The sequence below is a fragment of the Alligator mississippiensis genome, chromosome 4 (genome assembly GCF_030867095.1).
Source record: "Alligator mississippiensis isolate rAllMis1 chromosome 4, rAllMis1, whole genome shotgun sequence".
NCBI classification, from domain to species: domain Eukaryota; kingdom Metazoa; phylum Chordata; order Crocodylia; family Alligatoridae; genus Alligator; species Alligator mississippiensis.
Genome location: NC_081827.1, coordinates 242,339,988 through 242,353,711, shown reverse-complemented (window position 1 = coordinate 242,353,711; position 13,724 = coordinate 242,339,988). Strand labels below are relative to the sequence as shown.

Below are 13,724 nucleotides of genomic sequence, written 5' to 3'. Positions count from 1 at the left end.
GCCATAGTTTTGAGAGGAGAAAGGGGAGAGAGAGAGAGAGTGTTGGGGTACCTGCGTACCCCCTGCCTGTGTTTCGTGTACCCCCAGGGGTACACATACCACAGGTTGAGGAACTATGGTGTAGGTTGCCTTGCTCTTTCTGCTGCTCCCACTCCTCCATTTCCTATTGTTATTGTAAGGTTTCAGAGTGCTGAAATCCTTGCAGCAGACTCCTTCCATTTGGGGCAGTCCTGGGCAATAGACTCCCACAAGACGATGTTGATGTTGCATTTTTTTTAACATGTTGTGAACCAAGAACCCAGAGCCACCCATCTCACATGGAAGCATGTGCTCCAGCTGCACCAGGGTCTGTCGGTCCCAGATAGACCTCGTTATTGCAGTCAAAAGTGCAATTCAAACCTAGTGCGGTTAAGCAGTGACACGACACCTCGTTCGATTAACGGCAGAAAGGCTTTAATAACAATGCCACACACAAGCTATAAAACTAAATGACAGAAACAGACTCCTCAATATTCAGTAAATGAGCTATCACAAAAGTCCTAGTATATCTTAGCTGCAAAAGTTTCTCTCACCACTGCAGGCCGGAAGTGGTCCTTGTCTTTACAGCCTTCACTGACTGCGGATCCGTCACCTGGGAGTGATCGGCTGGGTGCAGAATGATTTCTTTCTCTCTCCTGGAGTGTACACCTTGCTGGCAACTCTTTTTCATTATTATATAGTTCAGTTGTATAGTTTCAAAGCATTTCTCTCTGGCAGTTGATCAATTAAAGTCCAAACAAACGCAGGTAGGAAGGGACCATCACATTACAATTGCTAACTGCTTGGATCCTGTTCTGGTGTGTTTAGGCGTGAAACTTGTTTTTGCAAGCTTTTGAGCCAGAGGTTATATTTCAGTCCAATGGGATGGATCTTGATTGACTGAACAGAAAATCTTGGGGCACTGATCACAGGTAGTTTTGGGTAGTTGTTTTAACCATAGTCTGCACCGGTGATGGTCTATGGAGACATTTGCAAAACTTCAGACAGACATTGAATGCCTGTTCTAAGAAATATGCCTTAATCAAGGGAGAATGTTTCAACCAGGATACAGTCACGTAGGCATATGCAGCTTTTTTGTGAATGGTTTTAGCATAATAAAACATTGGATACATTTGCAACTAGCACAGGAGATGAAGTCAATTGGGATTGCTCTATCTTGCATGGTCCCAGCCACGATCATGCATTCTTGTGCAAGATGCACTGTTATTTTAATTTGGTCATTTAAATTTCATGCGTACGTCTGGCCAAGCTTTCACAGTCATCATCACTCATCAGCCATTCTTGGACCCACAGATAAGACACTCATGGAAGACAATCATCCTTGACTGTAAGGAATTGCCAGTGATGATCTAGATTAACTAGGGAGTAGTGAAATAAGCAGGTGTTATGCCCCAAAGCTTGTCTTACATCTCTTTCAACTGGTCCAGTTAAAGACATCACCAAATATCCTTGCTTCTCTAGAAAAAGTGAGGAAGATATTTATACCGTCTTAACGGGTTCAGGGACAAATTTCTAACAATGAAATGAAGAAGGCCAGGCCTGGGCCTATTGGGAATCAGGGTGAGTGGATTGCAGAGCTATAACATGAAAGCCGAAGTTGATGTTGGCTGAGTCCAGGAGTGAGCCAGGTCACAACCAAAGGGGCAGGAGGCCAGCCGGGTGAGCCAAGTGGAGGGAGCAAGAGCTAAGCAGAGCTGCCAGTCTCAGAGCGGAAGAACCCTGTTGCACAGACACTTCCTGTTCTTCACCCCGGTCTTAAATAGGAAAAGTAGCAAGTCAGGTGTTATGAAGCAGCGACTTAGGTCTGGCCACGTAGGGGCATCTCACCATTGACAGAGGTCTTTTCAGTGCCTTGCCCAGTCTCTGAGAGCCACAGAGTGGTCAGGTTAAGGCCTTGGGTTCAAGGCTGCAGGTTTGAGACAACCAAAGGAGCAATAGCTTATTCTGAAGGACAATTCAAGCCACCAGAAGATGAGATACCCAAAGTCTTAATCTCCATTTATTACCTTACAACTTATGCCCGCTTTAAATCAGGACAAAGTGCTGCCATTCTGATCTCATTACTCTGTATCTCGTACTTGCTATTCACTAATTCAGATTCCTCTGGTTTGACTGAGCTACAGCTGGCTCCGAAGCCATGTGGTAACAGCGAACATGCACCAACTCATCCCTAAGCTGTCCGGTACGTCCAACCATGTCTTCTTTGCCTTAAGCACCAGGTAGACATTTAAACTGGCTTTCTGACTGATTTGTTCAAAGCAGTTGGGTTCAAAGACAGAATCTAGATCACCTAATATGAGGCAAGGGACTGGAGAACCAAGATCCAGGGATGAATTTATTTGAGATTTTGGATCACAAATGTATACATTTGGGGAAAAGATGGCAGAGGGTGGGAAGGGAAAATCTTAACTCTCAGAATGAATGAATGAATGAATAAGAGTCACTTCTGAGCTAGCTTGGTGAAGGTAGGCCAGTTTCTCTAGCCAACAGCACACAAGGGAGTGATTTGTTTAAAATCAAAAAGGTCACCTTCAGCTCTCCAGCCCAAATGACCAGATACCCTTTTTCAGCTGGGTTAATTGGGGGCAGTCTTTGGCCTAAATCTAGAACAAAGCTTGAATCATACTTCTGGTTCCATAGTAAGACATTGTAATTGTTTTGCCATTGGAAATGATTCACCCCTTTGGAAAACTTTATAGGCAGATGTGGTCATTTGAAGGCTTTGTTATCTGTATGTCCTTGGGGACAATGGCTCTCTCTCTAATAGGTGAATTTCCATTGCAGTTAGACACTGGAAAACAATTGCTGAGTAATGGGGATTTAATGAGGTTCACTGCAACTCAAAGCTGGGTTGCAATGACATTAAAAACACAACTTTTTAATTTTCTTTTGTTTCTCCTACCTTATGATAAATGACAAGCTTTCTTTTTGTGCATTGGCATGTTATTTAAAAACACAATATCTGAGTCTCATTAACAACGTTGCCAGGGCTTATGATTTTCTTCTGAGTCTGGCAGCTTTTTGTTTTTTTCTTCAAGCCCCCACTTTTGGAATCATGAGAATCTCAGTTTCTTCACCATAGAAAAATGTAAGTTTCTAGTATTCATGACTGCAGAAGAGAGCATGGAAACATGAAGGCAGCATATGTAAAGGGGTCACAAAACAGATGGCAAATAAAAAGAACCCATTAATGGAACAGACTGTTTAGAGAGATCGAAGAGCCTCCATCACTAGAAATTTTTAAAAGCAGGTTAGGTACATGGATGAGATAGCTTAGACAGGGATGGGTCTGCTACAAGCAGGGGGATGGGCTAGATAACCCCCTGAGATGTCTTTCTGCCCTACTTTGCTATGGCTTATTTTGTAATGATTTTTAGGCCTTTCTCATGATTTTTGAATGTCAGGGGTTGGTCAGACTACATTAGGCCAAGCGGTTTGGTGGACTCTTTTCCTAGATTGTCTTCTTTTTTATCCCATTTAGCAAAGAGAAAAAAAAAACTTTCCTTGTGCATGTTTGATCCTTTATCGTATCTCACATATGGTTATTACTTAACCCTTTAGTTTATAGTACTAAGCTTTGGTATCCCTGCTCAGGAATCGTGCTCCAAGAACTATGTAATATCACATGCTGGCCACAAGCTTGAGAAGCCCCATGTTCCAGTTGCCACTATTACCACATTTAAACTTCTTTTTTGTTGGTGTCCCTTCATGGCAAACAAATGAGAGCATTATAGCTCAGTGTGACTAGAAAGCTTGCCAGGCAAAAGCGTGTATTGCTCTGGTGATCATGTTTGCCTCTGGGGCTGCATAACAGATTTCTGCAGCTCTAATTAAGACATGGCCTGTGGTTATACCAGTGCTCAGACTCAACCAGTCTGGCATATTTTTGCTTTTATTATTATTGTTTTGATCATTCTGTCACGGCTGTAGTCGTGGGCTGGCTTGTGTATGCGCTGTTGCCCTCTAACGGATGAAATAGATCAGGCCCGGTCACACGTGCATCTATTCCCACTATTAGGTCACTGAAGGGAGAGAAATCCGTGGTGCTTTACAGTTGTGGGGTTTATCTCTATTAATGCTGCCCACGTGCAGAACAGCTTGGAAGATCAGGCTCTTGGGCAGTTTTCTCTGCTTCAGCCCCCCTCCCCCAACTTTCAACAGTAAGGAAAATCAGTATCAAGTGTTTATTGGTGAACTTGTCCACTGAGAAAACCAAATCTTGGAGGCACCACGCTCGTGTACCTATGTTTGTGGGATCGTGGTGTGTATGTAACCGCATCGTTTCACTGACATGAGTCGTTCCCTGTCACAAGGAAAGCATGTGAGCGTGAGCACGTGGATGTTGGCAGGGGCCCAGCTTGAAATATCAGCCAGCCTTCAAAAGTTGCTCTCTGGACCCTGGTTTGGAAACACAGGCTCAAGTCCTGCTTTAACTGCTTGCTGGCTGGTGGTATAAGGCCTGTGGGGGTTTCTTCCTTCCTCTGTAGCAGGGGGCATGGCCCTCTACCAGGGGTCTCTTGCATGGTATGCAGTCTGCAGGCTGTATAGCTGGGGGTCCTGTGGCCCCCAGACACCCAGAAGCTGGACTTGGCTACACATCTACTTTATGGAAATGGGAGACTCCTTCCTAGCTTGCTCCTGTGGCTATACAGCTGAGGGCAAGCAAAACTTGAGGGCATCCAAACCTCAAGCGTCCAGGCTTGGGCCAGCATGTAGGATGCCCACCAAAGGGTTTGAAAGCATCTGAAGCCCCAGGCTGGGGTGAAGGATGCTTGTCAGTAGCAGGGCCACTTATGGTTTTTGAATGACTCACGGATTTGGATTTGATTTGGCTGATTTGACTTGGGACACGAAAAATTTTCCTTAAAAATCACTTGAGCGTATATTGACAACAGTTCATTGAAGCAGCACACTGGCCGCCGCAGCTCCCCTGCTTTTCCTGTGGCAAGTTGGGGCGTCTGCCATGGATGGCGGGTGTCTTAGGTAGAGTTTTGATTATGGATTGTAAGTGGCCACGTCCAGTAGCAGCTTTAGGGGAAGGCAAACCAGATGACTGCTCGGAGCCCCACACTTTAGGGGCCCCCAAAATGTTGCAATGTTGGGGGGGGTGAAGTTATTAAAAATGTTCTTCTTTCTTCAACTTATAAATAAGTTTCATGCATTGGCGACACATAGGGGGTGCATGCGGATGCACGTGCACCCCCTGAGATTGGCTGTGCACCCCCTGGAAGCGCCAGCCATGAAACTGGAAGTGCCGGCTGAATACGAATAAATATGTCAAAATTAAGACAAATACCTGTCTGAGTGATGAAGCAGTGCACATCAGTGACAAAACCCTTCGTCAGGAAAAACATTTTTTTCCAATTGTTTAAGTTGGTCTAATAAGAGATATTAGATTCACCCAAAGAACCTTGTCTGCCTATGTCCCGAGACCAAAACGGCTGCAACCTACGCCCCCATTGATATTTATAAACATTTCCATAAATAATATTACAAGACACCTTATGGCTTCAGTCCAATACTTCAGACAATCTGCTATAAGTGACACTCTCGAAAATGTATAAGTGCACTTCCGGTTTCGCCGCTGGTGGTTCTGCGTTGGGGGATACCACCCCCAGCAGTCAGCGATCCCCCCGTAGTGTACTACTTGGTGTGTCCATAAAGTCGACGTGTAGCCGAGTCCAGCTTCTGGGTGTCTGGGGGCCACAGGACCCCCAGCTACACAGCCTGCATACCCTGCCAGAGACTCATGCTGGAGGGCCGTGCCCCCTCGCTACAGAGGAACAAAGAAACCCCCACAGGCCTCATGCCACCAGCCAGCAAGCTCTTAAAAAGGGGGACTTGAGCCTGCATTTGCAAACCAAGTGATTGGCCGCGGGGGACCCCTGCCATCATATGCAGGGGGTCAGACTCGATCTATTGAGGTCCCTTCCAACCCTAACATCTATGAATCAATGATTGGCTATGGGGGACCCTCCCCATCAGGAATTGGGGGAAGGGGGTGGCTTATGGGGGACTCCCCACCATTGGTGATTGGCTGCAGGCGACCCCCCCATCAGCAATTGGCTGTCGGGGACTCCCTGCCATTGGCAATTACCCCCCAGGGCAATTAGCTGTGGAGGACTCCCCATGAACAGGGCAAAGTGAAATTGAAAATGTCCCATGTGCTTATAAGTCATCTAAATGAGGCCTCCATGGGGCCCCCAATGACTGGACCCCAACAACCCCAAGGCCACCACTTCGCCCTGAAGTTGTCTCAGAAGCAGGTCGACCTCAGGGACAAGGAGCAATGCCTCCTGGAAAGGGGGTCGAATTTAAACCGCGTTAAAGCTGGGTAAAGGAGGCGGCGGAGGCACTGGCACGTGTGTCAAGCACAAGGGCTTTATCCCACGAGGATGCACTCGGAGCAAACCATGCAGGCGGGCCGCGGGGGGGAACAGGACGCTTGCGCACAGCGGCCCCGGAAAGGTGGGCGGGGCCAGCTCCCAAGCAGTCACATGAGACTGCCGTCCGCTTCCAGCCCCGCCCCCCCCGCCAGCGAGTGGCACGGCCCGAGAGCGCGGGCAGGCGGCGAGCGGGGCGAACCATCGCGCGAGGGCGGGGGTCGGGCCGGCCGACGTGACAGCGGGCGGCATGGGCGGCCCCAAGGGGCAGGAGCCCCCCGAGGTAGGCCGCGCTCCTGCCCCGCTCTTGCCCGGCGGCCGGGCCCGGGTGCGCTGCGCGGTTGTGCAACTTCCTCCCTGCAGCCCCTCTCCTTCCCCTGAGCCCGTTGCAGGGTCCGCCCCGGCCGGGAGCCAGCCGCTGTCTGCCCCCGGGGGCTCGCAGCCCCCATAGGAGGGGGAGGGGATGCCCCAGCCCCTGGGGCAGGCCTGCCTGGGTGCCCCTGAGGGAAGGCAGCACCTGTCTGCGTGCTTTTTTTGGCGGGGAAAAGACGCCAGGGACCTGAGCGAAGGCTGCCCGGTCGCAGGGGTTTGCTTCCACCCGAGTCCAGCCGCTGGCCAGGTTTGGGGGGATGTCTCCTGCACTTGCAAAAGCCCGCGACAAGGACTGTGTAAGCGACTTCCTAATCGAAGATGGGCGAAAAGGAGGACGAGTTCGGGTCGTTAAGTCTCGGGGACTTCTCGCCTCGGTTTTTCCACCTGGAAAATTGGAGGGACGGTGGTTGTGACGCCAGCGGGCGACGCGGGTTCGTGCCGGCATTGCCTGGTGGAAACGCGCAGAGTCGCTGCGTGGGGATCAGCGCGAGCCTTTGCCGTTGCCTGGCTTTTTTGCATCGGGTGGAAATTTTAACTTTTTCACACGCCGTATACAAATTTATGTTCCTGGCTTCACGCAGAAGTGATGGCGAATATTAAATTTAGGGTGTAGACGTGGCAGAAGCCTGAAAAGTCAAGCGTCAAATGTCTCTTCTTCTGTGACCATAAGTATTGGGGGAGGGGGGTGACCATAAGTATTGGGGATGGGGAGGTTGGATTTAATTTAAAAGCAGGTGAGAGAGAGAGAACAAATAAAAGAGCAAGAGCAATTGCTTTCATCAGAGATCATATATTTTGTGTTACAGGCCTCAGCAATGCTAAGTGCTTGCCTAGTATATTGTTTTTAGGGCATGCAATTGCTGTAATAGCTGAAAGGAAGTCCTCAAGAGCCCAAAAGGAAGGCAATGGGCATGTGAGGTTGCCTTTCTAATGCAGGAAGTCTCTGGACTGTTAATGTTGGATGGTAAGAGGAATAAGAGGGATGATGAAATATCCTTAAACTAGAGTTGATTTTATGTTCTTTATTTGTTAGGTTGAAACCCGAGAAGATGAGGAACAAAACATCAAGTTGACTGAAATTTTGGAGCTGCTGGTAGCAGCTGGGTATTTCAGGGCAAGAATCAAAGGGCTGTCCCCCTTTGACAAGGTGAGACTGTAATTCAACATTACTATTTAGACACAATTTACTGTAAATACTAAATGCTGTTCTCAAGTTTGGGTTAATTGTTTCAGGCTAGAAAAAGAGACTTGCAGTGTATGAAATTATTTTATGACTTATATGGTACCCTAGCATATTTGTGGTTAGAGGAACAGCAAACAAAACCGAGCCCAATCCTGCAAACAGTTGTGTCGGTGCGTAGCTCCATTGACCTCACTGGAGTTGTTTGCGTACATAGGTGCATTTAGCTACACTTATGCCTCCTGCCTTTATAATTTGAATGGTCCAAAAAGTAAGGACATTAACCTCATTTAATGTAAAACTATGAGTTTAACCGGAGGGGGGGAGCATTGGCACCATGAATATAAAAAGAACCATTCATGCAGAAAATAAGCCGTATTGAGAGGGAACTGAAAAGAAGCTTTCTTAAGGAAAATATTTAGCTGCTAAGTTTTTACAAAAAAGGGAAAAGGAAGTTATTGTTGGCTTGTCAGTAGAAACATTTTGGGAGAGGAGATAATACTTTGGAAAGGTTGCTAGAGGGGCCTCCAACCTCAAAGACATGTGAGGCTTTACTAAGTTTATTCTTAAAGAGGTCTGTCTGGTTTAACCTCTGAGAATATGGCAAATCCTCAACCCCTGTCTTAAAGTACATATCTTAGCTATTCCAGAGCCTGTGAACAGGCTCTTCCCTTCTGCAGCGTGCTTGTCCATCTTGTAAGCTGCTGACCCTGGTATAGCCTAAGGTCAGCAGGCTGGAGCCAACCCATGAAAAGACTTGTGACAGCCTATGCTGGGATGGCAGTGGCAATCAGTGGTGGGAAAGCAGTGTCCAGGTCATTAGGGGTGCCCTGTGCTCTAACTGAGCTGTGTTAATGTGGTCTGCTGTTACTTAGAGGTTGCCAACCTCTGGTCTACACTATAAACCTTTGGCTTCTTCAGGCCACTGACAGTTATGTTACAATTTCATAATCAGTTGTGGTTTGTACAGTTAGCCAAAAGTGTAGAGTGCTGAAGGACTTGATCCTGTAACTGGATCAATGGAATTGGATGCTTTAGGGACATGCTCCTTGTAGATAAAAATTGCGGGAATGGTATATTTATATTCTGGTTCTCTAAAGCAACTGCTCACATGCACAAGTGCTTCCAGTGAAACTCTAAGATGTTTTTGCTATATAGAGCATCTTATAGATTTGTTGTCAACGCTTCTAACACACACATTAAATAACCTCACTCTCTCCCTCCCTGTCTCTTTCTGCTGTCGCAGTAGATAATCTGTCTACCAGAAATGCTAATAAGAAGGTGCTAATATCAGGAGGTGCTAATAAATAAGGAATATTTCATAGCCAGTCTGAGTTAGTATTTAGATAGATGGTGGTGTGGTGCATTCTAGACGTCTGGAAACCTGGATTCTGCCTAGGTCCTGCCATTGGGGGTACGGACAGACTTTCATTTGAAGCATTCCAAATACCGCTCTAAATTTGCAGTGCTTCAGCTGTGTGCAAACGTGCAGTGATTCTCCCAGTCATAAGCTTCAGTGTGGTCATGAGAGCACATAGCAAGAGCTGGAGAGCAGGAATCCCTGCATGCCTCCTGGCTTCTGGCCTCTGGAGCTTCCCAAGGAAGGCTGATTGCAGTGTGTGGGGAGCAGAGTACTCTGGGATTCTGGAGGGCCGAGCAAGCTGCTATTAGGCTCCACTGACTGGTGCAGATGTTTGAGTATGTGTTTCAAATAAGTATGTCCTTTTTTCAAGGGTTGTTTTTGAAGTGCTTTATCAGACAGAGGGTGTCTGTACCCTCACTGTTCATAGTTCAGAGGCACTTGGAGCACTTCAAACAGAACCTCTATCTGTGGTCTGACTTGCTACGTGTTCTTGGTTAAATAGCTTCATCTCTTTGGCCTCTATTCCTCTTGGTTGTTGCGTGTATTTAGGTTTCTGTCTTGCAAACTGATCTCTAGTTCACTTTGAATATCAGAGTAGTGCTTTTGATGTCAATGAAATGACTTCCCAGGCTGAGGGAACTGCACTTACTTAGTCTGGAGAAGAGAAGACTGAGGGGGGTTTGATAGCAGCCTTTAAGTACCTGAAGGGGGGTTCGAAAGAGGATGGAGCTGGACTGTTGTTAGTGGTGGCAGATAAAACAAGGAGCAATGGTCTCAAGTTGCAGCAAAGGAAGTTTCAGGTGGATAGTAGGAAAAACTTTCTTACTAGGAGGGTGGTGAAGCACTGGAATGAGCTACGTAGAGAACTGGTGGAATCTCCATCCTCGGAAGTTTTTAAGGCCTGGCCCTGGTTGGGGTGATCTAGTTGGGGATGGTGTTGCCTTGAGCAGGGGGTTGGACTAGATGACTTCCTGAGTTCCCTTCCAACCCTCATTTTCTGTGATTCTATGAATGCCTAAAGATGAGCAAGTGCATAAAGACTTGTGGGACCAGGATTGAACACCTGTTTAGATTAGGTGCCTTTCTTTTAGGTGTTTGTACTGTCTAGCACAGCAATTTTTTTTTTATTTTTTTTTTTTTTTTTCAACCAAGGTGTCATGGCACCCTGAGGGTGCCACATTAGCTATGCAAACACGATCACAAGATAAAGCAAGAAATTTCATATTGTTTTTAACATTGTGAAATCCTTTCTGACCTGTTGTGGACATAGAGTTCTTTGCAACAGAAGAATTGCTCTATTATTTTTCTGTTGTCAAAACAGAAAAAATGTGAAAACTAAGAGGTGGCACTTTCTGAGGAGTGCCTTGAGTCTAAAAAGGTTGAAAACCACTCGTGTAGCATTTTGGCCTTCAGGTGCTATTTTAATATGAATAATAAAAAGCATAGTAGTGGCAAAACTGTTAGTAGATAGATGAAGGCACATTTGCATTCAGTTACTGCTTGTTCAGCTTTTACAGGTCACTATCTTCTAAAATAACCTCTTGATGTTTTTTTTTCTTAATCTTTGTCTATCACAAAGAAGTGTTCTTGGCTTGTTTGGTTTTGGTTTCCATTTTTGTTTTGTTTTTTTGCATACTTGCATGTTGAAGAACTGTTTCTCATAACTAGGGAATCAAGAGAGTAAACTATAACACTACAAAGGTGGTCCTGTTTTCACTTCCTTCTTTTAAAAGCAGGTTGTAATGGGGCACTAGATGGAATTTGAATCGTACTGTATTAAGATAGAAAATATGAAGCCATGTTCATTTTGTGGAAATCCTTTGATTCTGTTTGTTTTCCCTTTCCTCCTCTTCAAACATAATGAGAACATGTTTCTGTTCCTTGCAGGTGGTTGGGGGCATGACCTGGTGCATTACTACTTGCAGCTTTGACATTGATGTTGATTTGTTGTTTCAGGAAAACTCTACAATTGGCCAAAAAATGTAAGTTGGGAAAGTGGAAAGTGTTGTTTGGCTGTTCAGAGTCTTCAGACAAAAGATATAAAAGCACCATCGTGTTTATAAGCACAAAACCTGTACAATTTTTAAATAAGAAATCCTTCTTTCTAAAACAGTGATTCTCAACCAAGGTGCCAGGGTCGTGAGATCATTTTGAAGGTGCCACAGGGTGCCATGCTATACTAGCACTTTGACAGTTGTGGGTTTTCTGCATTCTTTGCAATAGAATAATTGCTCTATTATTTTTCTGTAGTCAAAAAATGAGTCAAAGCCAAGATCTGGCATTTTTTTTCTAAGGCTGTCTTTTGTCTAATGAGGGGTTCTGACTCTAGAAAGGTTGAGGACCACTGTTCTGAAGATTGTTTCACAATTGCTTCCCCTCTCTGGGGTCTTCAACTTTAGAATTGTAAGCGTTAGCAACTAAAATGTAAGTCATGGTAATATGTTCTGAAAGTCAAAAGTTACATACCCTGAGCTGTGGAGGGAGAGAAGCTAGAGAGCTTTCATGGCAGTAGAGGGAACTCAGAGAGGTGGTTCACAGCTGCCTGAATACACCTGTTTGCCCAGATTGTGGAACATTGTAGAAGTGGCTCTGCTCTGAGATTCCTATTTGAAATCTCTCAGTTTATTTTGTGAAACTTGCATGGTGTTTGCACACCTAAAAGTGTAAATATTGCATGCCCTGGGAAGGGGTATGCAGCATTTACATAGTAATGTGTAGGGATTGATACACAATGCTTGGTAAGGATGGACCTTGATTAAAGTGCGCAAGAAGTGATTGGACGGAGGAACAAAGATGGTCAACTTTCAACTACTTTCCCTTTTAGAATATGTATTTGTCTGTCCCTTTTGATTTTAAGTGATTGGTAGAATCAAGAGAATGTGGGTTTTTTTGCACTGGGAGAGGTTCCCTCCCTCTGCCATGGAAGCTTATAATATGTACTAAATACTGGTAAATGCGCAAAATAAACTAAAAATACAGATGAAAATAGTTTTTTCTTCTAATTCTTTGGTAGTAAAAACCTGTTATTCTCCACTATAATAGATTTTAAAATAATTTTTCTTTGATAAATTTTATTTTAAGACTCGGTTGGTTTTAAAATTGAAACACCTGCTTTTTTTAATTGAAAGAATTTGAATTTAAACAAATTTAAAAATTCTCTTAGAATGTCGGAATCCAAACAGATAAAAAATCATAAAGCAAAACTGATAGCAAAACTCTTTTCACAGCTCTACTTGGTTAAAATGCTGAAAGTGTGCCAAGTGCAAATAATATAGAAAAATTAATTTGATATTTGAATGTTAAATTTGTACATTTAATGTATTAATGTTAAATAGTCTATAGTCTTAGCAACACAAGAAAGAAGAAGTTTTTACAAGTAGGTTATGGTGAGCGCATGTATGGTGTGTTTTTAAAAAAAGAATAACAAAACTAGATAGAGTCTCAGCATTTCCATGACTTTCTCAGGATCGTGGTGAAATGGGTAAATTAGCATTTGTTTTCTTAAGACTGTCTAGTTCCCATTTGTCCATATTTTACTTGACAGTGTTTAATATTAGAATATGGGGTCAGCTATTTTAAAAATTCTTAAAATAAGTATGGAAGCATAAATTACCATGTTTTGTCAGTTTGTAGGAAGAGAAAATTTAAACCAGTTGCATTTGCTCTTGGTTGTGCAAAGTGATAACACTCATCTGTGGCATGCATAACGTGCTGCCGTTTTGACAGAATGGAAATTTGCATCACATGGATTATCAGATAGAGTACAAAGATCTCACTTAACTTTTTACTTTGTTGGTCTTATAAAAGATATCACATTTACCCCAAGAACCTTGTCTATCCAACCCCTCATGCTTTTGAGCAATGGTTGGCATCTACTGCCTATAGAGCTGTTGGATACAGCAAGCGGAGCAAGGGCTTTGATGGCAGGAGACTTCGCCCACACCTCAGTGGGCTGTGCTGCAGTGTGATCAGGGAATCTTTGGCTCCAGACTTTACATACTGAAGCTTAAATTATCTACAAGCAAATATCATCTTTCTTTGGTTATAAGCTTATCCAAAGGGGATGGAGAGCTGCTACTCTGGAGTGCCTCGCAGCTGTAACTGGTACTTGTGCATTAGCAGTAGCAAAATTAATCAAACTAAACCCTGTTTTATCAAAGGTCAAAGCTGGGGCAGTTAAGCCTCATTCACACCTAACAGTTACAGCATAACAGCTCCTGAATTGTAGCTTCCCCTTCCATTTAGAAGCTTCTCTAAGTCTACGCTTGTTCATAATCTTCCTCATTATCACTGTTCACCTATACATGTGCTCTGCAGTGGTTGGGGAGGAAGGTTTTTACTTGGAGTGGCTCCAAGAGCCACTAATTAAAACACTGGCAGCATCGTG

The 13,724-nt window shown here is 44.7% G+C and overlaps 1 protein-coding gene across 2 annotated transcripts in view; it reads left to right on the top strand.

Moving 5' to 3' along the window:
- Positions 1 to 6,540: 6,540 nt before the first annotated feature.
- The window catches only part of CCDC93 (coiled-coil domain containing 93), an 89,743-nt gene continuing 82,559 nt past the window's right edge, over positions 6,541 to 13,724 (top strand). Inside the window, exons 1-3 of one of the 2 annotated variants that reach the window (XM_014599580.3) lie at positions 6,541 to 6,705; positions 7,828 to 7,941; positions 11,225 to 11,319. In XM_014599580.3, coding sequence (XP_014455066.1) covers positions 6,673 to 6,705; positions 7,828 to 7,941; positions 11,225 to 11,319 — 242 coding nt within the window. In that variant the 5' untranslated portion in view covers positions 6,541 to 6,672. Of the gene's footprint in view, positions 6,706 to 6,837; positions 7,091 to 7,827; positions 7,942 to 11,224; positions 11,320 to 13,724 lie in introns of those variants that run through there. The other variant, XM_006259110.4, reaches the window with a different exon arrangement.